Here is a 23,184-nt window from a genome sequence, read left to right as displayed (position 1 = left end):
TTGTGGCAGCACGCGATTTAGCATGCATTTCCACAACACCAAAGTATTAATGGTCCTGAAGTTAATGAAATCGGCCCTAAACCCCTTTTTCTCCTAATAGCTGTTGTTTCTCCTGCTTATTTTTTCTTTTTCCTAATTTCATATTTAATTGGCATCTAATTAAAGCGAAAAAGTGTACAATAAAAAAATGCCTGTACTTCATTTGTAAATAACTTAAAAATGCTTTGTACCAGAAACATACTTTTTAATTCCAATACATTTTTTTTAAAGATTAACTTTTTGTTTACAGTGACAATTAAAAAAAAAAACAAAAAAATGAACGCCGATCACGATGGAAAATTACATTTCCCTTTGCTAAAACCCACAAAGGGGAAGAAAGCGGGGAGAAAAGGGACTTTTTGATGCCCACAGAATATAGAACACATAGAACACATGTATGAGAATAAAATCAGATATTTATTGAAATAGCATTAAAAGTAACCCCATAAAGCCCCTAGGGTAACATTTTTAAAGGATATCACATATCCATAAAAATTGAATCTTTTTATCACTAGATGGCAGTAGACTGTAAAGTGCAGCATAATGATCCTAATTGCATAGGTCCAGAGCCCCAACATTTCTCCTCTCTGCCCCCCCCCCCCCCCCCTTTTGTTTAAAAAAAGAAAAAAAAAAAAAAAAAAAATATATATATATATATATATATATATATATATATATATATATATATATATATATATATATGATATAATGATATAATGATATAATGATTTTGTTGGTTAATGACGATGTTGTTGAAATATGAGGTGTGTCTGAAGTTTTGACTGGTCCGATATCTATCTCAATGGCAACATAGCCAGGTGCGAGCGCATGCACTTTGCTGTCGAAGCACCACCTAGCGCGGAGTACACGAGATCGTCGTGGTAAGTCTGCTATGAGCAGTCCAACTTAGCCAGTGTGAGAGGTAGGGTTACAGTGCAATGGACTGCTACAAATTGTGGAGCGTAGACACATGAAATGCTGGTGGAAGTGTATGGGACAGAAGCCGTGAGCATAAAATATGCGTTTATGACTGGTTCAAATGCTTTCCCGAAAGGAAGGAATTGACTGAGGATGAGCCACGTTCAGGTCAACAGGCGACCAGAAAGCAAAACAGATGGAAACCTCTGAAAATGTAATTTAATATTTGTGACCAGGATCCATCCTTTCTGCAAACCATCATCATAGGAGATAAGTCCTGGTGCTACCAGTTTGATCTGGAGTCCAAGGGGCAATTGATGGAATGGCGTTCCCTGTGACCCAAAAAGTCACCTGCAGAAGTCCAAGGTCAAGACAATGCTGATCGCCTTCTTCGATTAGTGATGGCACCATCCATTAAGAAATCAATGTGTGACCGTGGTTCTGCGATCGATTCCTAAAGAGGCCTTTGACAGTTTACAGAAGCTTTATGAACGTTGCCAAAAGTGTGTTGTGAAGGATGACGATTTATTTTTTTTGCCCTTCAAAATAAAATATTTTATTCGTATCATCTGTTTTTTTTTTTTTTTTTTTTTTTTTTCTGATACTATTCATCAAACTTTTTAGACATGCCTTGTAAACTGGCCCATATCATAAGCCCAGAAGGGGTGTACACCTTTGTCTGGCCTGTTCCCTCTGAGGCCGGGTTCACACTGGTACGACACGACAGTCGTACCACTTTTGGATTCAACTTTGCCCTGCGACTTGAAGTCTGACATGACATGCGTCTGACTTCAATGAACAGGGATCGGACTTTGATCCCCAAAAATACCAGGCACTGTCTGATATTCATATTTAGGGGGATCTCTGCACAATGTAAAAAAAAACAGCATGGATTTTCAGGAGAACCCCCCATGCCAAAAGAGTTTTCCCAAAAAAACATACCAGACCCTTATCTGAGCACACAGCCCGGCAGGTCAGGAAAGGGGGTGGGGACGAGTGAGCACCCCCCCCCCCCAACTGTACCAGGTTGCATGTTTTCAACATGGGAGGTATGGTGCTTTGGGCTCCTTGTCCCCATGTGGATGAGGACAAGGGCCTCTTCCCAATAACCCTGGCTGTTGGTCTGCCTGGGGCTTATTGGAATCTGGAAGCTCCCTTTAACAAGGGGGCCCCCAGATTCCACCCCCCCATGTGAATGAGTATGGGGTACCCGTACCCATTCACCCCAAAAAAGTGTCAAAACACATTTCACGTGTTTTTTAAAGCAGTTTAAGGCAGCTCCGTCTTTTTCGATTTTCTTCTCCCCCCCCCCCCCCCCCCCCTCTCCTGCTCTTCTGCCTCCTCCATCGATGTCTATTGCCTTTTTGACGGTTGTTCTCCCCTCTCCGGGTCTTCTCCGCTGAAGTCTTCTTGCCCTCTCCCATTCTTCTCCCTCTGTCCGCTGTCTTCTCCTCTATCTTATCGCTCTTTTGCTGGGTCCGATGTCGACTCGACGATCTCTTCCGCTCTAATGCTGGGTGCGCGGTATGCCACTACTCATGTTGGCATGGAGCGGGGTCACCGGAGGCCCGTCCCTTATGACGTTACCACCCATCATGCCACAGGTGCTGACATAAGGGGTGGGGCCTCATATGACATCACCCGGTGTCCCTGCCCCATGCCACTATAAGTAGTAGTACACCCTGCACCCAGCATTAGAGAAGGAGAGAGTGTCAAGTCAACATCTGAAGAAGAACAGAGGAAGAAGACAGCGGAGAAGATCGGGCAAAAAGAGCGAGAACCAGTTTAGTGTGTGTGTGTGTGTGTGTTTTTTTTTTTTTTTTTTCCAACACTTATTTTATGTGAATGGGTAGGGGTACAATGTACCCCATACTCATTCACATAGGGTGGGAGGCCGGTATCTGGGGGGGGGGGACGCCTTGTTAAATTGGGCTTCCAGATTCTGATCAGCCCCTCGCCCGCAGACCCTGACAACCAACAGCCAGGGTTGTCGGGAAGAGGCCTTTGTCTTCATCATGGTGACGAGGTGGTTGGTGGGGGTGTGCTCGCTCGTCCCCACCCCCTTTTCCTGACATGCCAGGCTGTGTGCCCGGATAAGGATCTGGTATGGATTTTGGGGTGACCCCCTATGCCGTTTTTTTATTTTTATTTTTTTTCAGTGTGGGGGGGGTTCCCCTTAAAATCCATACCAGACCAAAGGGTCTGGTACGCTGTTAGAGGTGTGTTTTTTGTTTTTTTTTATTTTAGGCATGCGACTTGTGCTCTGATCTTGAAGGGGAACTACATGCCAAAGTCGGATCAGTCAAGATGGTGATCCGACTGTATCTGTCTTCAGTGATATTCAATGGTCTGAACTAGGATCAAAGTCAGACCAAAGTAGTGCAAGGAGCATTTTCTTGACTTGTGTCAGACCAATTAAGACCGCGCTCATAGGAAAACCTTGATTTTTTTTCACAGGTCATGCGACATGAGCTCCCAATGTCGGAGTGTTTGTCATACCAGTGTGAACCCAGCCTTAGCTGCAGCTTTTTCTTGCATGGCAGGCAATATACATTCAGGTAGACTGTCTTCATCCTGACAGGAATATTGCTTTTATAAGTTGTATGAAAGGGATTGACCTTAGATCTAGAGTATATGCTTGCATAAATGTGGTAGGGCTATTGGCTGCTTTGGGACAAGTATTGATGTGAATCGTTCTGAGCTCTATGAAGTGCTGTATAATGTGTCTGGTTAATAAATTAATCACTGTTCTTTATTTGCAGAGATATGTTAAGTGTAGACCTCTATTTGGTTAGCTCTACTAGGATTCCGAGCTACTTGTCAAGGATAAGTGTATAGAGGATGTGCTAAGAATAGGTTCTACTCTTCTGGAAGCTGAATGTGAAAAGATTGTGCAGTGCCCTGCTATAACTGGGTGACTCTGGAAAAGTGGAATAGATCAGGGCTTGGTGATTTGTAATAAAGCTTGGATCTGGTACTCTAAGGGGACTTCCATCTTGTACTGTGTTTTAAAATAATTTAATAAGTGCCTAAAGCTGGCCATACACCTATAGATTATCTACAGATTTTCTATGGTTAGATGGGAAAAGTGGGAGATTCCTCCATCCACACGGTTTAGTGAACATGGAGAAATCCATTGCACTTTTTCCATCTAACCATAGAAAATCTGCAGATAATCTATAGGTGTATGGCCACCTTAAGCATCTTCTTTACAATGTAAGACCAGGTCTTTTTCTGATACTTTTTTGTTTACAAGTAAAAATCCAGTAATTTTTGCTTATTTTTTGTCCCAATGTATTTGCGCAGTGTTTTTTTGTTTTTTTTCGAACACAAAAAAATACACCTTTTTAATTTTAATATACACAATATAGTACCCAATTTTTTGGTAAAATATATTAAGAATGGTGTTGCGCCACATAAATGGATACCTAACAACATATCGCTCTTTAAAATTGTGCATGGTATGGCAGTAAATTGCATCGCCATAGGTGATGCTTTTAAAAGCCTTTACAGGTTACCAGTTTAACATGACAGAGAAGGTGTTTACAGATTTGTCATTTTACGTATGCATGTGGAACCAACACGTGGGTTCTACTTTTGTGTGCGACCATGGGGGGACGGGCCGCTTTTAAATGTGGTGTGTGTGTGTGTGTTTGTTTTTTTTTTTTTGGTTTTTTTTTGCAGTGACAGGTAATCTATATGGAGATATTTGGGGCCTATTGGACCCCAGATGTCTCCTCTGCACCTTTTTAAAAGCATCTGATCGCACCAAGATCGGTGTTATCAAATACTTTCCAAATGGCACTGTTTTTATCTGGAAAAACGAAAATGCTTGTCGCTTTAGATTTCCTATACTATAGAGCTCTTGGAAGACCTTCCAGTCCTTGACTAGCTCTGCAGTAAGCTGGCTGAACCCCCTTCTTTCATGCTGGGCTCGTGGGTGAGCCTGGACAGGCAGTGGGCGGGAGATAACTTGAACTCCCACTACCTGTAAAAGCCAGCAAGTGGCTAATTGGCCACTAGGGTGGCTTTTACATAAAGGTTGATACCTGTAGTTGGCAAGTGGTTGAAAGTTGGGCTCTTAAAAAATGAACAGGTCATTGGAAACTCTTGAATCTTTCTACTTTTTCCTTATAAGAATGGTAGGGGGTGAGCGTTGTTGGGGCTGGTTGTAAAAAGGCAGAAGATGCACTGTTATCATTAGGCTTCCTACTTATTTGCAAGACCTGAATCCTATAAATTGCAATACCTTGAATCTTCCAAGCGTTGATTTTTAAAAAAATACTATTTTCCTTTTGCCATTTCTCTACTGCTGGTCAGAAAATGAAAGCAAACCCCTGATTAGCATTATCTTGCTATGTTTTCCTCCTCCTCCTATTTGGTTAAAGAAAATAAACTTCAGGACCTATGCATGATAACATTTCTTACAAACATATTGAAAATATCTATACCAAAAGCCCTCGCTTAATCTATCCATGACTCTTGCCATACTGTAGGATGTCAAGAGTTGGTAGGCCACTGAATTCCTTTTTTCCATGCTGCTGCTGTCCAAAATAAATGTAACCTGAAAACTAAAAATATAATATATTTCATCCCTCCATTTCCCCCCCCCCCTCGGTTTTCACCTGCTGAGATGACCAGTAACACCTCCTATATTAAGTGATTGTAAGGGTTTTATTTTTTATTTTATTTTTTTGTAAATAACAAACCTGTCATACTTCCCTCCATTGTGCAGCTCATTTTGCACAGAGTGACCCCAATCGTCCATTTCTGGGGTCCCCCGGCAGCTCTCGCGGCTCCTCCCCACATCAGATAACCCCCTAGGAGAGGCGCTCTCCGGAGTGGAGGGGTTACCTTGCGGGCGCACTCCCAAATCCAGCATTTGTGTCCATACACACAAATGCCGGACTCTGCCCCAGCACTCACGTCATTGGATTTGATTGACAGCAGTGGGAGCCAATGGCTGCACTGCTATCAGTCCATCGAATCAAGAGCCAGGACCTCGTGGAGAGAGGGGGGAGCACCTCTCTACCAACAAATTACGGGGCTGAGGTAAGTAAAACGGGGGGCTGGGGGGGGGGGGTGGTCACTACCAGGTGTTTTTATTCACCTTAATGCATAGGAAGCTTTAGAGTACCTACACTCTGGATGAAGAAGCAAAAGGGCACCTTTGCACAGTAACCTTGTTAATCTTGGGGGGGGGACGCAGAGAGTATTATGCCTGGTACACACGATGAGATTATTTGATGAATGATCATCTGTTTTTATTTGCATGCTAGTCTCATATCAAAGAGTTTATTAACCACTTGCTTACTGGGCACTTAAACACCCTTCCTGCCCAGACCAATTTACAGCTTTCAGTGCTCACACTTTGAATGACAATTACTCAGTCATGCAACACTGTACCCAAATGAATTTTTTGTCATTTTTTTCCCACAAATAGAGCTTTCTTTTGGTGGTATTTGATCACCTCTGGGGTTTTTATTTTGTGCGCTATAAATGAAAAAAGACCGAAAATTTTGAAAAAAAAAGCATATTTCTTTGTTTCTGTGACAAAATTATGCAAATTATTAATTTTTCTTCATAAATTTTGGCCACAATTTATACTGCTACATATCTTTGGTAAAAATAACCCAAATTAGTGGATATTATTTGGTCTTTGTGAAAGTTAGAGAGTCTACAAGCTGTGGTGCAAATCATACAAAATTGATCACATCTGATGTACTGGTGGCCTATCTCGCTTCTTGTGACCCGAACAAGTCAGGAAAGTACAAATACCCCCCAAATGACCCCTTTTTTTGAAAGTAGACATTCCAAGGTATTTAGTAAGAGGCATAGTGAGCTTTTTGATGTTGTCATTTTTTTTCCCACAATTCTTAGCAAAATTTAAGATTTTTAACTTTTTTTTTTTTTTTTTTTAAATGGTTTTTCCTCAAAATTGTCATTGTAATAGGTTATTTCTCTCACATGGCATGTGTATACCACAAATGACACCCCCCAAAAAAATTCTGCTACTCCTCCTGAGTATTACAATACCACATAAGTGGGACTTTTTCACAGCCTGGCCACATACAGAGGCCCAACATGCAGGAAGCACCATCACATGTTCTAGGAGCATAAATTACACATCTAACTTGTTGACTACCTATTACACTTTTGAAGGCCCTGGAGCACCAGGACAATGACAGGTGGCACTAATACGTGGCACTGATGACCGATGGCACTAATACGTGGCACCCATAAGTGGCATTGATGACACGTGACACTGACAACAGATGGCATGTGGCACTGATGACAGATGGCACTAATACGTGGCACTGATGACAGATGGCACTAATACGTGGCACTGGGGACAAATGGCACTGGGGACAGAGCACTAACAGGTGGCACTGGGGCGGATGGCACTTTTTTTTTTTTTTTCCCCCTCTTACGGCCGCTGCAGCTGTTCATCTCTCCCCTCTCACACGCTGTCTGTGTGAGGAGGGAGAGCGGCGCCGAGAGATTATCTCATATGTTTACATATGAGATCATCTGACATTGGACACGCCGATCGCGCTGTGATTGGCCGTTTACAGCGATCTGTGTTTGCCTGTCTCCGGGGGACGCGGCAAACACAAAACTTCCCCGATGCGTGCCCGTGGCGGCAGGCATTGCGGAAGTAAACACGAGGGCGTCCAGGGACGGCCTCCCGGACGAAAGCGCCCGCTCTATAGCCGTCATTCGGCTATAGGGAGGACGGGAAGCGGTTAAAGTGACACATTCTCGTACAACAGAATAAAAATTCAGAAGTGATGTCATGTGTTGCAGTTTATTTGTATTGTATTTTTGAATGGCAACTGTACTGATTAAATGAATATTATACGAACGGTTAGCATAGAAGATCATTTTTCATGCTTGTCTCAATGGATAATATCCTTATAAAGTCATGATCGGCTCTTGAAAGCTGTGTACTAATAATCAGATTATTGTATAATTGCTTTGAGAGTGGCATTCTTTAGTACAAATGTTTGATAGCGCATCTAAATTTTCTAGTGCATCTAATTGCCCGTACACACTAACAAATTGAAGCCAAACCCCAGCTCACACTTTATAATCCGTCACATCGACTTTTTTTTTTTTTTTTTCCTTTTTGGGATAAAAGTTTTACATGAATAATAGCTGGTAATTGTAACCACTCCTGTCAGTAGTAAATAGTTTGTCTGAAACTGCTACATCTGAAGGGCAGCTTGCTCTTTTGAATAAGACTTACTGACCAAGTATAAATAAGAGAGAAAACTAATGCAGCCACCACATGTTTTTTTTTTTTTTAATACTCTTTTTTTAAAGCCCATCTATGAGCAAAGTACACACATACACACACTCTTTTTTACTCAAAGTTCACGTGGCCCTTGTTGGCCCCTATTCCGGGTAGTCGAGTCTGGTGATTCAGCATTAAAGTCTGTGCCTAATAACTACTTCCCGTCCCCCTCTCACCTCATCAGCGACATGTCACCTGTACAATCTTTTGTAGCCTGCATGGACCCCAATGATGCACAGCCAGTAGGGAGTGTACACACGTTACCCAGGTAGTGACGTGGGCACTTGAAGGATCTCTTCTACCTTGCAATCCAGAAGAGAGTTGTCTCAGGAGCCAGTGTGTTGTGACTGCTGATTTAGGGCTGATGCACTCCAGATCTGTAGTGGATGCGTTTTTGCATGTGCGTTTTATTGCGTTCCAGAGCATGTTTTACTTCTTTTTTTTTTTTTTTTTTTTTTTTTTATCCTGGAACTGACTGCACTGGTGAACTATGCCATTGAAAACCTTATAACCTACTTTCCATGCGTTTTTGATGCAGAAAAAAACGCACTAGACTGCATGTGGGGTAAATAAAGGTTCTAATAAAAAATCGAAACTAACACGGTAATTAGTTGGATGGGGGATGGTTCCCTGAGATCCCTTTTAAAAGATAAAACAAAGTATGTGGATGGCACAAGAGTATTCAGTTATGTTTTCCATAAACATCTCCTTGTATTTAAGCATTCTTTTCTTTCTGTGTGCATTGACATTATTAATTCAGTTTGGATATTGTAAAAATGCCTTTTTTTTTTTTTTTTTTTCCCCCTTCCAGGCTGGCAGTGATGGGGAGAGCATTGGAAACTGCCCATTCTCCCAGAGACTTTTTATGATCTTGTGGCTGAAGGGAGTTGTGTTCAATGTCACAACTGTTGACCTAAAGAGGTAAGACAGAAGGTAAAATTCAAAGTTCATGCGGATGCATATCTTGTGCTGATGCTTTGTTGTAGTGAATTTTGTGTGGTATGATTCAGTGGTCCAGTGATATGACAAAGAGCTTCCCCCTAAAAAATAAAATAAAATAAAAAATAAAATAAAAAGTTGTTTTTGATTCTTCAATTTTCCTCATAGACCTAAGAATTTGGAGTTAAAGTGGTTGGAAAGGCTGACTGTAATTTTTTACCTTCATGTGTTCTATGCATGAAAAAACCCTGTGTGCTACCCCCCCACTACTCACTTGAGTCCCTTCTTGATCCATTGATGAGCACAGGAGCCTTGGTGGTCCCAGGTCTCTCTCTCCTCATTGACTAAGACATAGCAGCAGGAGCCATTGGCTCACTGCTGTCACTCCCAGCTAGTATGTGAATGCCTTATGGATACATAGTGGTGCTCGGCGCAAGCGCACACCAGAGCCTCTATATCAAGCAGCTTACTATTTGGGGGTCACTGGTCAAGAGGGAGGAGCAAGGAGCACTGGTGGGGGACTGGAAAGAAGAGGTTCAGGGCTGCTCTGTGCAAAACCAGAGCAGGTAAGTATTACATGTTATCATATGATGTCTTTCAGGATAACGAGCCGGCACACGCCTGTGGGGGCGATCAGTGGTGCAGTGTGTCAGTCTGACACACCGCAACACCAATCTCTGTAAAGAGCCTCTGACAGAGGAGAGCCGATCAGCTGCTCTCCTAACACGGGGGGGTCTGCACTGATTATCAACGCAGCCCCCCCAAGGGGTGCCCATCATAAATGCCTGCCAGTGCCTCCTTATCAATGCAGCCTTTCAATACCCATCAGTGCCACCTTATCAGTGCCTGTCAGTGCAGCCTCATCGGTGCCCATAAGTGAAAGAGAAAACGTATTTACCAAATTTTATAATATTTGGCTATTTATCGTTTTCTGAGCTTCAGCATTTAGGAGCATAAAAAAGCTACTACTAGTGTGTGGTGTTTTTTAGCTTTTTGTTTGTTTACTGCAAAACCGCTCCAACGCTGGTAAACCGCTTTTACCAGCGTTTTTTATCTAACGTCTTTTTCCAGTGTTTTTGTAGCATAAAAAAAAACACTAGTGTGCATGGAGCCTTAAAGAGGAAGTAAACCCTTTCAAACCACTTTGACCTACAGGTAAGCCTAGATTAAGGCTTACCTGTAGGTCCAAGCAATATCTCCTAAACCTATATGGTTTAGGAGATATTTGCCCGAAAATGGGCACCGCTGTCTACGGCGCATGCGCTGCCATTCGGCGAAGCCGCGATGACGTCACTCCCGCGCATGCGCACGGGAGTCGACAAATTAGGCAAATCCATTCTTGGACTTGCCGCATTTAGTGCGCCTGCGCGCAGCTCCGACGAATCACAGCGGCGAAGCACGGGAGTCGCGTCTCGCAGCTCCACCGCTGCCATTCGGCGAAGCCGCGATGACGTCACTCCCGCGCATGCGCACGGGAGTCGACAAATTAGGCAAATCCATTCTTGGACTGCCGAATGGCAGCGGTGGAGCTGCGAGACGCGACTCCCGTGCTTCGCCGCTGTGATTCGTCGGAGCTGCGCGCAGGCGCACTAAATGCGGCAAGTCCAAGAATGGATTTGCCTAATTTGTCGACTCCCGTGCGCATGCGCGGGAGTGACGTCATCGCGGCTTCGCCGAATGGCAGCGGTGGAGCTGCGAGACGCGACTCCCGTGCTTCGCCGCTGTGATTCGTCGGAGCTGCGAGACGCCACCAGCAAGATGGATGTGGCGGACTACAGGGGACAGCGCGACTTCGCTGGCTCCTGTGCCAGGTAAGTGACACATAATGAGCTACTATGCGATGCATAGTAGTCCATTATGCTTTACCTTTGCAGGGAAAAAAAGAGGAAGTAAACCCATCAGGGTTTACTTCCTCTTTAAGGACAGGCAGATGTCAGTGTTTCATGCTTGTCCTCAAGTCCGACCCTAATTTTATGCCTTATGGTTACCACATTGTTGAACCGCTGTATATAGTACATGTAAATTGTTTTTAACCCCCAGAACTTGCACTATTCTTAGAATTTGAGGACAGGTTGGAAAACAGTGAATTACTGAAAAGCTTAGAAAGAAGGCAACCAGTGCAGGGAAAACTGGCAACAATGAAAGTTGCTGTTAGCATCCAGAATCTCTCCAACAATATGCTGTTTTGTGTGTGTGTGTGTATACCGTGTGTATCCATAAGGCACATTCATTTCTACACTTCCATGGAAAACCGCATTAAATTCTACATAAGTTACATCTATGTTAAAGAAAATATAAAAGCTAAATATAGCCAAGTAAAAACAGGAAACCTTTATAAGTGTTTAACTGAAAATCTATTGGAACAGAGAGTGTATTAATACAGTTCATGCAAATTCATAATGCTTCTGTTAAAGACAACTCACACATGGGCACTTGTTTTCTGCAGCTCTCCACACAAGGGTTTCTGGGAAATTCTTACTGGCATTCAGTAATATATTCTGAGTGACCTTTAGGGGTTCATTTACTAAAAGTGAAGAGTGCAAAATTTGCTGATTGGTTTCTATGCAGAGCTGCACCAGATTTTGAACTCCAGTTGTAAATCAACCCCTTAGTATCACACAATTCTGAGACTACCAGTGCTCTTTATAATTATAATTATGTTTATGCATGGTCTGCAATTTGCCATATACACAAAAATCAATAAAACTGATTACTCTCCAAAAACAAGTAATTAAGATGTTGGGACTATTTTGGGTATCTTCTGGCCAAAGGCCTTGCCCCTCTGGATTGGACTATGATCATTAAAGATTTTTTTAAACTGTACACTTCATATCAAAAGTACAGATTATTACACTGGAATAACCTGGAGAAGATCTGAGTATAACTAGCCAGATGGATACGAGAGACTCCCTTCCGGTTATTTAAATTTAAAGTTAGAATATCATTTAAATTGAACACAGTGCCTGCCAGTCTTGAACTTTTGAAGTTGGTATAGAGTGGTATACAGAAAAATAAAAGATCATTTTGTACACTAAATTAAAATCCATTAGAAAAGCCATTATAAAGCAATTGTAGTTCCTCTTAAGTTCTAAGGATTTATTTTCTAGCTTTTTTTTTTTTTTTTTTTCTGGCTTAAACATTTATTAAATCCTATCGCAAATGTGTGCATGAAAAGCACATGATTTTCAGTTTTGCTTGGGTATTTCCCCATACTAGCATGCATCCAGTCCTTAAAATTCTGGATGTTCTAAATAGCCTAATTATGAAACCTTGCTTAGAATTATTTGCATGCACCAACCACATAGGATAAACCCTGTACGGTTTTAGAGAATGGAGAATTTTTTTTTTTCATGGCCTTCATTAGATTAATGAGCAGAAATACCCCTGTGCACACATTTTTATAATCCCTAAACGTGAAATCAAGTGCAAATAAAAAACAAACTGTGCTGCTGCTAGAATCTGCTATGTGTACCAAACACACTGACATTGATTCTGAATGGTACGCCCAATTTCACAATTTGTTGTGTCCTTTTCTTCATACGTTTAATAAAGCTATGGAAGCCAGGATCCTCTTGCCCTCTATGCTGGCGACGCTGATTCTTGGTTTACTAAAACCTCATAAAGGACCCCCATAAATGTGACTCTTATCGGCCAATCTCTCATGAATATGCATGTAAAGCTCCTAGCATTTTGGCAAATTGTCTCAATAAGGTAGTTGCGAGGCTAGTAAAGAGTGATCAGGGTGGATTTATACCTGGTCGCTCTATTGGAATGAACATTCGCTGGTTGTTTCATAATCTGCAATACCCCCATGACTGCAATCCCACCCACGCTATTGCTTCTCTAGTCACCTGTAAAGCCTTTGACAGTGTTGAATGGCCCTACCTTTTTCAAGTATGTTCAGGCCGTATGTTAACATGGAGAAAACTCCTCTATACCGCCCCCCCGTAGCGCATATCCAAGTAAACTCCCATGTTACTGACACCTTTCTGATATATCTAGGTACACAGCAGGGATGCCCCGTCGCGCCTTTTATTCGACCTAGTAATAGAACCCCTTGCCATACATTTGCGTACTTCCTCAATTGGAGGTCTCCCTATTGGAACCATGGAGGAGTGCTCTATGCAGATGCTACCCTGGTATACTTAGCTGACCATCGTGACTGTCTGCACTCCCTGCTGTATGAAATCAGTACATTCGGCCACTACTCTAGCTCTCGGGTAAACTGGGAAAAATCTATTTTATTTCCTTTGGACCACCCGGACTCCAGACTGCAGGTTTTCCCTTCCTTTAGGTTTTTAGGCATCACAGTTCAACTACCTTTTATCACTATCTATTGCTAATAACCTATGTCCTTTGCTATCCCAACTGCAGCTTCAAACCACGCAATGGATGGATTTACCCCTAGATTTAATGGGGGAGGGCCAACATTATTAAAATCATCTCCCTAAATTGCTATATGTGCCGGCAAATTCTTCTTGCAAAATATCAAAGTAAATTTTTAAACAAATTGACACTATTTGTACAGCGTTTCTATGGCAAGCTCACCCCGTAGAGTAGTGCTCGAGACCCTAAGACTTCCGACTCGCTTAGCATGGCTGGCGTTCCCGAATTTCTACCTATACTATTTAGCTTCTCAATTGGTCCATATCAATGATTGTCTGCACCCTGTTTCTGCTAATGTCTGTTGACTATTGTCTCCTCCTTAGAAACCCTTCAAAACATCTACAGGGGTTGTGTGCCAGCCTGTCGGGGGGGGGGAGAGATATGTCAGTTATAAGTATCTTACTTTCCCTGTTCCAAACAAGTTGCTCGAATCTCCACGGAATCTTGGTCGTATTCCCCTAATAACTCCCTGTGGTTTAAGCCCACCCTTCAAGAATTGTATTCCCTGCCCAACCTGCAACAGTGGTACTTTAAAGGAGTAAAGTGCCTATATACCCAACTAGGCTTTAAGCCCTTCTACCAACTGTGAATAGACTTTGACTTCCCCAACAATTACTTGTTCTACCAACTTCACCATACTGTACAGGCATAATTTAGATTCCTAGACACTCCTAGCCAAGTAACACCCTTGGAGAAAATATTGAGACGACCAGACCCTACTAAACAAATTTCAACTTGCTATTCTGACTTTTATAACAGACTCCAACTGTAGATTTAATGCTGCCCGGTGAAATAGACTTCCATGAATATACCTCTAATGCAATCGGATTGGTCTGAGTTTAGTGACACTTATAAAAAAAATCTGTCATATCATCTAAAGACAGAATTATACAACTTAAAATTTTCCCCCAGTAGCCCTCCAGGTCAGCCCTTGAGAGATGGAGCTCCTACACAGGAAATACATTGCCAATGCTTTTTAAGGCAGTCCCTGGTCAGTCTTGGTGTTTCCACCATCCGGAGGAGACCCATTGCTTAAGGACCGGAGAAGCTCTATCTTCCAAGGGCTGGTGTCCAGCGTGTGCAGCAGCAGGGGAATGGGAGCCTCTGAGTGGCGGGAGTCAGTGGGCCCTACTGGAGCCATTTTATCTCGGAAATAAAAATGCAAATACAGGGGATATCTCCTAAACCGTTGAGGTTCAGGCGATAACCAGGGTAACTACAGGTAAGCCTTAAAAAAATAGTGTTGTAAGGGTTTACAACCACTGTAATGGTTTAAAAGAATTACATTCCTGGAATTCCGGGATTGCTAACCATCACACTTGTGTCCTCAACCAAACCGTCAAACCATCAATTGGTTGGTGTTATAATTGATCACATGTGCAGCACCATGCCAGTTGCTAATCGAACAGAAGTGGCTTCCTTGGCTGTAAAGTATGGAGGGTTTAATTCTGCTTTAGGCCGGGTTCACACCGCTGCGATGCAGGAACGCCGCGAATCCGCGGCATTTTCCCGCATCGCATTACTCCCGCCGGCAGTTCACACTGCCCTATGCGGACGGCTGGGAGTGTCAATGATATGTTAATGACACCCCCAGATCCGTCCGCAAATCGCAGTGCGATCTGCCGACTCGCACAGGAATCGGATCGCATGGTGTGAACCCCCATGCGATCTGATTCTGTTGCGGACCAAAAAAAGGGTCCCGTGCGAGTTTGCTGCGGGACCGATGCGAATTCAGCCATACTATCTGTATGGCTGAACTCGCATCGCTACGGAGATCGGATGTGATTTGCGGTGCGAATCACATCCGGATCTCCCCCCGCAGCAGTGTGAACCCAGCCTTAAGGCTGTCAGCAGATCGGCCTCTACAAATTCGGCAGTGCCTAAAAAATAGAGAGCAACTGAGTGTGCAGAGCAGGATGAGACTTTAACCACTTGCTTACTGGGCACTTAAACCCCCCTCAGTCCCAGACCAATTTTCAGCTTTCAGCGCTGATGCACTTTGAATGACAATTGCGCGGGCATACAACACTGTACCCAAATGAAATTTTTATCATTTTTTTCCCACAAATAGAGCTTTCTTTTGGTGGTATTTAGTTACAGCTCGGAGTTTTATTTTTTGCTAAACAAACAAAAAAAGATGCAAAAAAATAAAAAATAAATAAATCATGTTTTAATAGTTTGTTATAAAATTTTGCAAACGGGTCATTTTTCTCCTTCATTGAAGTGCGCTGATTAGGCGGCACTGATGGCTGCATTGGTGGGCACTGATGGCTGCATTGGTGGGCACTGATGGCTGCATTGGTGGGCACTGATGGCTGCATTGGTGGGCACTGATGGCTGCATTGGTGGGCACTGATGGCTGCATTGGTGGGCACTGATGGCTGCATTGGTGGGCACTGATGGCTGCATTGGTGGGCACTGATGGGCTGCATTGGTGGGCACTGATGGGCTGCATTGGTGGGCACTGATGGGCTGCATTGGTGGGCACTGATGGGCTGCATTGGTGGGCACTGATGGGCTGCATTGGTGGGCACTGATGGGCTGCACTGGTGGGCACTGATGGGCTGCACTGGTGGGCACTGATAGGCATAGTTAAGGCGGCACTAATAGGCACAGATAAGGCGGCACTGATGGGCAAAGATGGGCACATAAGATGGCACGGATGGGTGGCACGGATGGGCACTGATAGGTACCACAGATAGATGGGACTGATGGGCACTGATAGGTGGCACTGATAGGTGGCACTGCTGGGCACTGATGGGCGGCACTGCTGGGCACTGATGGGCGGCACTGGGGTGCAGCACCTTTGAGGCAGATTGGGTGGCACTGTGGGTGGCACTGTGGGCACTATGGGCACTGACGGGGGGCACTTACTTTTGCGTTTTATTTTACTTCAGGATGGCACTGCGGGAGGCAGGTGGGCACTGGCAGGTGGCAGGTGGTCCCTTGTATTGATGGCCGTGATCGGGACTGATGTCCCGATCACGGCCGCCGGTGATCGGCTTTTTTTTTTCTCCTCGCGCTGTCAGCGCGAGGAGGAATAATAGCCGGTTACCGGCTCCGTTCTATCACATGATCAGCTGTCATTGGCTGACAGCTGATCACGTGATAAGGGGTCGGGATCAACCCCTTGCACGGATCGGTGATCAGGCGAGTCTCACGGACTCGCCGATCACAGAGCGCGCAGGCCGCTCGTATCCGGGACGACGTCAATAGACGTAGTCCCGGAAATGTAGGTCCGCGCTGATGCCGTCATTTGGCAATAGCGCCGATCTGTAGTGGTTAAACAACATAGGCACTTATTTTTAACGTTTTACATAGCTATACCTGCAAAAGGGGTTAGCCTGAAGTCATCTAGCAGGACTTAATTTTCTCTATTTCTATCTTGGTTTCCGTAAGTGCTCTGCCAGGAATCTGAAACCACAGGCAGGCTGAAGGGGTCTTGTATCAGATGGCTATTTTTATGTGTTTCTGATGCCTACAGATTTGCAAACAATATATTTTACAGAGATCACCTTTAGTTCTGACATGTAGGAAGAGCATAGATAAACTCCTGCCTTCAAGATGCATCTCTGCAACCCGCTCCATTGAAATAGTGTCTGAACAGCACCTGTCCTGATGTTCCCCCGACTGCTGTGCCTTTCACAAAGAACAGCTGCCCCATCGCTGTGCTTTGTAAATGGTACAGCAGAGTGAGGGGTAATAGTGGGCACAATGCTGGAACCTGTGTCATGCATAGACACCTTTCCAATGCAGCAGGAAGCTGAGATTGTGGTTGTCCCCTGTACATTTCAGAATTCCTTAGCGGAGTGAGTGTTTATGTAAATTAAAGATAAAAATAAATAACAAAGATAAAGCAAAAAATAGCTGGAGTTGTGCTATTGCAGCTTATCCATCCTTCAACCCAGGTTTACATTGATCTGCGTGAAGGAAGCCCTGCGGGTTCAGCTGAGCTCGCACAATTTCACTCCTGCATATCTGTCCCGACTTCTTCAGCTTCAATCTCAAAGACATCTGTGCAAGTTTCTACACATGTGTAAATTGCAGCCCGTAATTGCAAAAAGTACTTTTTGAAATCAATTTAGGACAGGGAAATTACTGCCCATTTGACTTGTCAAATCGTACCAATGTGAACCAGGGTTAAATGTGATGGCGGCAAACATGGCAGAAATGCAGTGTCCTTGTTACATCCTATGAGCTTAAAAGATGTTGTTTACTAATCCCATCATTTCAACATGTAATGTAGATGAACAAAGCAGACATGTTTGAAGGCTAGCCCAGCCATCAAAATTTGCACTCGCCTGCTCGCATTTGGCACAAGTGTGGAGCAGTGGCGGACTGGGTCTAAGAGCCGGTTCACACATGGGCAACCCGACTTCCAGCACGACTTTTGGAGGCAACTTGGACACGACTTGAGTATGAATAGCAGCGCGACTTGGGGTGACTTGCAACACGACTTCAAGGCGCCCCAGGCCAGGCGACTTTGGATCTTAAGTCGAATGGATTTTCAGGGGAACCCCCCCTACGCATTGGGGTCCCACCAAAATCCATACCAGACCCTTATCCGAGCACGCAGCCCAGCCGGTCAGGAAACCAAAGCAGAACGCATGCCCTCAACATGGGGGGTGGGTGCTATGGGGAAGAGGGGTGCCCTGTGGCCCCCCCACCCCAAAGCACCTTGTCTCCATATTGATGAGGACAAGGGCCTCTTCCCGACAACCCTGGCTATTGGTTGTCGGGGTCTGTGGGTGGGGGGCTTATCGGAATCTGGGAGCCCCCTTCAATAAAGGGGCCCCCAGATCCCGGCCCCCACCCTATATGAATGAGTATGGGGCTAGTACATACTACTCATTATGAAATACTTACCTTAGAACGAGGCCCCGACATCTGGCCCGATCCACGCCGAGGGAGCTGACATGCTCCCTCTGCGTTTCTTCCGGGTATTGCGGCTCCGGCGCTGTGAGTGGCCGGAGCCGCGATATCGTCACTCCCAAGCATGCGCGCAGGAGATTTCATCCCGGTCGGCCACTGCCGGATTTTCAGCCGAGAATCCCCCTTGTGCGCATGCGCCGCTGCAGTCAGTGGCGCATACCAAGGGGAATATCTCCTAAACCGTACAAGTTTAGGAGATATTTTTTTTTTTTTTACCTACAGGTAAGCCTTATTATAGGCTTTCCTGTAGGTAAAAGTGAAAAAAGAGTATACAACCACTTTAAGGCCTGGCTAGTAGCTCAGGACTTGAAATTTTGAGCCCTGATCTAGCCCGTATGACAACCACGGCTGCCTCCATAGACACAATGGAAAAATGAGCACTAGCCACAAAGAGATTGGAGGTGTTATTTGCAGGATTGCCAGGTGAAAATAAAGGGTAAAAAAAAAACGAATGCAGCCACCTCATCTAAGGACTTCTAAACTGTAGTACAGGGGTACTCAAGCTTTTTAAGAGCGAGGGCCACTTAACATATGACTTAACTGTCACAGGTCACAATGAAATTAAATGGTTTATTTTTTTTATTTTTTATTTTAAATGGCATAATGGACATTTCCCTCCTTCAGTCGCTGAAGGCTGGCAGGAGGGTAAGGAGGAGAAGCCAGCTTTAAGCGGTTGCAGGAGGAAAATGGCAAGGGTCGGTTCCTGTATGTGCCACCCCCACAGCCCCTCCTGTCTAAGTGCAAAACAGAATGTGACAGGGAGGCCACAAGGCCTGCTGGAGCATGGGGCAGAGTCACCAATGTGACCCCTTATGCTACACCAGTGTTTGGGGGGGGGGGGGGCTGTGGTAAAAACACATCTCAACCATATGGGGTTTTACAGCCAAATGTAAATGAGCTCTTACTGTCCTGAGCCCCCCTATAGGGCTGCTTTCACACTGATGCATTGTGTTTTACCTGCACTGTGGGTGCAGTGCAATTCACATGCGACTTTCTAGCGAGGTTAACTGCGCTTTGCCATAAACTTGCAGGTGTGGTACACTTTCTGAAAGCGCACCAAAACTCCTGCTTTCAAAAGTTTTGGTGCGTTTTTTAGAAAGGGCATGGAACTCGTAGCTTAAAATACAAGTGCACTTTGGTTTGAGGTTGAGGGCCACATCAAAGAGCTCTGAGGGGCACAGGTTGAGCACCCCTGCTGTAGTACATTGTTTTGTTTTTGCATTTAGATGCTTTAAATTACCTGTCTATTTGTGATATCTGTAGTCTTAAGCCTTGTACACATGATCAGATTTTCGGCAGACAATGCGTCAGACTTTTGTCCGAAGGGTGTGTGCCTGGCTTTTGTTTTGCATACAAACGGTACACAATTGTTGGCCAACAAACACGAATGTAGTGATTTTACTACGAGACGATTTAAAGAGGAAGTTCAATTGTCAGGCGCCACCCTTTGGGCTCCTACTGCTAATTTCGTGTTAGTAGAAGTTTGAGTGTTGATTTGCGCTTTTCAGTTTTTCTGAACGGCCGTTCATCAACCAGCCATGTTGTGGAATCGGAGGAGATAACATGTTGTTTATTATTGGCCTTGGAGTTATTGCTTTAACCCAAGTCCAGTCCAGGAACAGGAGGAGGATTTCTTGGACCAAAAATTGGCTTTATTAATCGTGGCCAATTATGTCATATGCCTTTACTGCAGGATCTCCAGAAGAATTATCCGGATGACTGACCCCTGCTTTCATCAACTCTTGGCATGGACACATGCATGAGGCTTTTAGTTTTAATTTTTTTGGTTGAATAATGATTTGTTATATTTTCTATGTTTTTGGATGCATAGAATGCACTTTTTGGTTAAGTTCTATTGGCAGTTAGTATGTCCTAAGTTTTTATTTATTTTTATTTTTTTGTTTTGTTTTTTTAATGCACAATAAAAAAAAAAATTGTGCAAAATTAATACTTGGCTATATGTTGTTTTTTGTGGTTTAATATGTTTATTAGAGATGAACAACAAACACATACTGTAAAATCCACATACAACGCCCAATCCCACAAACCAGGGAACAGGATTATCAATTGGCATCAGAGCATCTTGGAGCCAATACAGTAAAGCAATAACGGAAGTGCCAGTGAAACAAACATTCTAGAGAGTATGAGCAAAGTGCACAGCACTGATTCAAGGACCGGGTATCATGTTGTCTATCACAGAAACTGAGCAATGTAATTAACCACTTCCCACCCGGCCAATGCATATATACGGCCGGGTGGGAGCCGTCTACTCCTGATAGGCCGTTCAGGAACGTCCTTCAGGAGTAGTGGGATCGCGCTCGCGCAGCGGCGCGATCCCGATGTGCTCGTGTCACCCGGACATGGCACATCTCAGATCGGCAGGAGGGCTCTGTGATTGGCTCTCCTGATCACATGACGGCCGTGTCCAATCACGGCCGTCATGTGATGTAAACAAACAGCCGGTTGCTAGGCGATCGGCTCTCCTCTCCTCACACGGAAGTCACCGCTGAGGAGAGGAGAGCAGAACACTGCAGCCGGCTGATGATCAGTGAGTATGGGCTGCTTTTTACAGCTTTTTACTCACTGATCATCAGTGTAGTGTAAACACACAACACACCACACAGTACAAACACAGTCCCCACATATGTCCCCAAAACATACATGTCCCCAAATAATAAAAACACATGTCCCTAATAATAAAAACATGTCCCCCACATATGTCCCACTAAAATCACATGTCCCAATGATTATCTGCACACATATGTACGTGATCACCTGCACACATATGTACATGATCATTTGCGTACATATGTCCGTGATCACACAAACCAATTATTATACACTTAACGGATTTTTTTTTACCAAAAACCTGTAGCAGAATACATTTTGGCTTAAATTTATGACAAAATTTGATTTTATTGGATTTTTTTTCAAATAGAAAAAAGAAAATATTGTTTTTTTTCCAAATTTCCGCTATTTTTGCGCTTATATCGCCAAAAAAAAAACGGAGTCGTGAATAAATAACACCAAAATAAAGCTCTATTTGTGCGAACAAAATGATAACAATTTCATTTGGGTACAGTGTAGCATGACCGCGCAATTGTCACTGAAAGCGCTAGAGCGATGAAAGCTGAAAATTGGGCTGGGAAGGAAGGGGGTGAAAGTGCCCTGTATTGTAGTGGTTAAAGAACAGGAAGAGGCAAGAGAGTGTAAAGGGGGGAAAGAGAAGAAGAGGAGTCGAGGGAAGAGAGGGGGTGAGGGAACGGTGGCCTGCGGGGTAACATGTAGAGGCTTAGCTTGCGCTGCTCAGTGGGATTGTGCTAAAAGATCTTTGTAGAATGTAGTGGAGGTAAATTCCTTCCAACAAGACCAAGTCAAAAGGTTTTTTTGTGAGGTATTCTTATTGGTATGAGTAATGTCCCCCATGAGGTGAACTGCCACAATTTTATGCATCCAACTTTTCAGTGACGGGATGTCGTGTAGGGTATGGGGGGGGGGGAGGGGGTGAAGAGCTGGCTCAGAGGCAGTCCAGTAAAATAAGTGGCTTTTATTCAGCAAAACAGAAAAAAACCCACATAAGACCAGACAGACTTGTCGTATCATACGGATGTGCACACAGGCTTAGAGTTTCATGGCTCAAAACAGAGCTACAGTTTTTAGTGGTTTAAGCTCACCCAGCAGGTACACCTTCCAGCAATGCACGTTTCCACACAGCGTGTCTCTCTATATCTATATCTCTCTCTCTCTCTATATCTATCTCACTCTCACTCTCACTCTCTCTCACTCTTTACTTCAGTTGAGAATATTGACCAAAGTGGGAACTACTTGCTAAAAGTATACACTTAACTGGAAAGGAATGTGGGTTAGGAGTGTATCGGGGGCAGGGACAAATACTCTGGCATCCAAGTGATTTCCTGCAGTTGTTCTGAGTAAAGCTGTGAATTTTAATTGCATGAAATCCGCTAATACAATTTTTAGGATCAACTTGTTGAACTTTTAGTGATTGGGGCATTTGCAAACCGTTCTACATAAAAAGCATGTGCAGTTCCAGTTTGGGTCACACAAAGAAAAGCATTCCCTTTGGCTTCAAGAATGCAGCGAGAGTTAACAGGAAAAAGGATTATTCTATGATTACTCTGTAGTGAAGGGAAGCAAGGGGAACAAAGTATTTTGCCCTTAATCAATTAGATGCTTTTGTGCTTAAAGTCAATAATAACCTCAAAACAATCTCCTGACCAGGGGATTATATTTACTACATATCCTTAGGCTCCAAGCACACTGGAGCTTATAAATTGCAGTTTATTGGAGTTTGGGCGTTTTTTTTTTTTTTTTTAAAAGTCCATAAACTCCACTCTTTATTAGCCTATGTGTCCATGTGTTTTTTCAGCTTTAACCACTACAATACAGGGCACTTTCGCCCCCTTCCTTCCCAGCCCAATTTTCAGCTTTCATTGCTCTAGCGCTTTCAGTGACAATTGCGTGGGCATGCTACACTGTACCCAAATGAAATTTTTATCATTTTGTTCGCACAAATAGAGATTTATTTTGGTGGTATTTATTCACGACTCCGTTTTTTTATTTTTTGCGATATAAGCGCAAAAAAGCGGAAATTTGGAAAAAAAACAATATTTTCTTTTTTCTATTTTAAAAGAAATCCACTAAAATCAAATTTT

General features: G+C 43.8%; 1 protein-coding gene across 1 annotated transcript in view; it reads left to right on the top strand.

Moving 5' to 3' along the window:
* CLIC4 (chloride intracellular channel 4) overlaps positions 1-23,184 on the top strand; it is a 109,661-nt gene that overhangs the window by 61,265 nt on the left and 25,212 nt on the right. The window contains exon 2 of the mRNA XM_077481858.1: positions 9,066-9,175. Coding sequence (XP_077337984.1) covers positions 9,066-9,175 — 110 coding nt within the window. The remainder of the gene's footprint in view (positions 1-9,065; positions 9,176-23,184) is intronic.

This window comes from Lithobates pipiens, unplaced genomic scaffold, assembly GCF_037356315.1.
Source record: "Lithobates pipiens isolate NorthernLeopardFrog02 unplaced genomic scaffold, aLitPip1_a1.2 Scaffold_16, whole genome shotgun sequence".
In the NCBI taxonomy this organism is placed as follows: Eukaryota; Metazoa; Chordata; class Amphibia; order Anura; family Ranidae; genus Lithobates; species Lithobates pipiens.
Note: the sequence above shows the minus strand (reverse complement) of the source record. Positions and strands in the feature narration are given on the sequence as shown.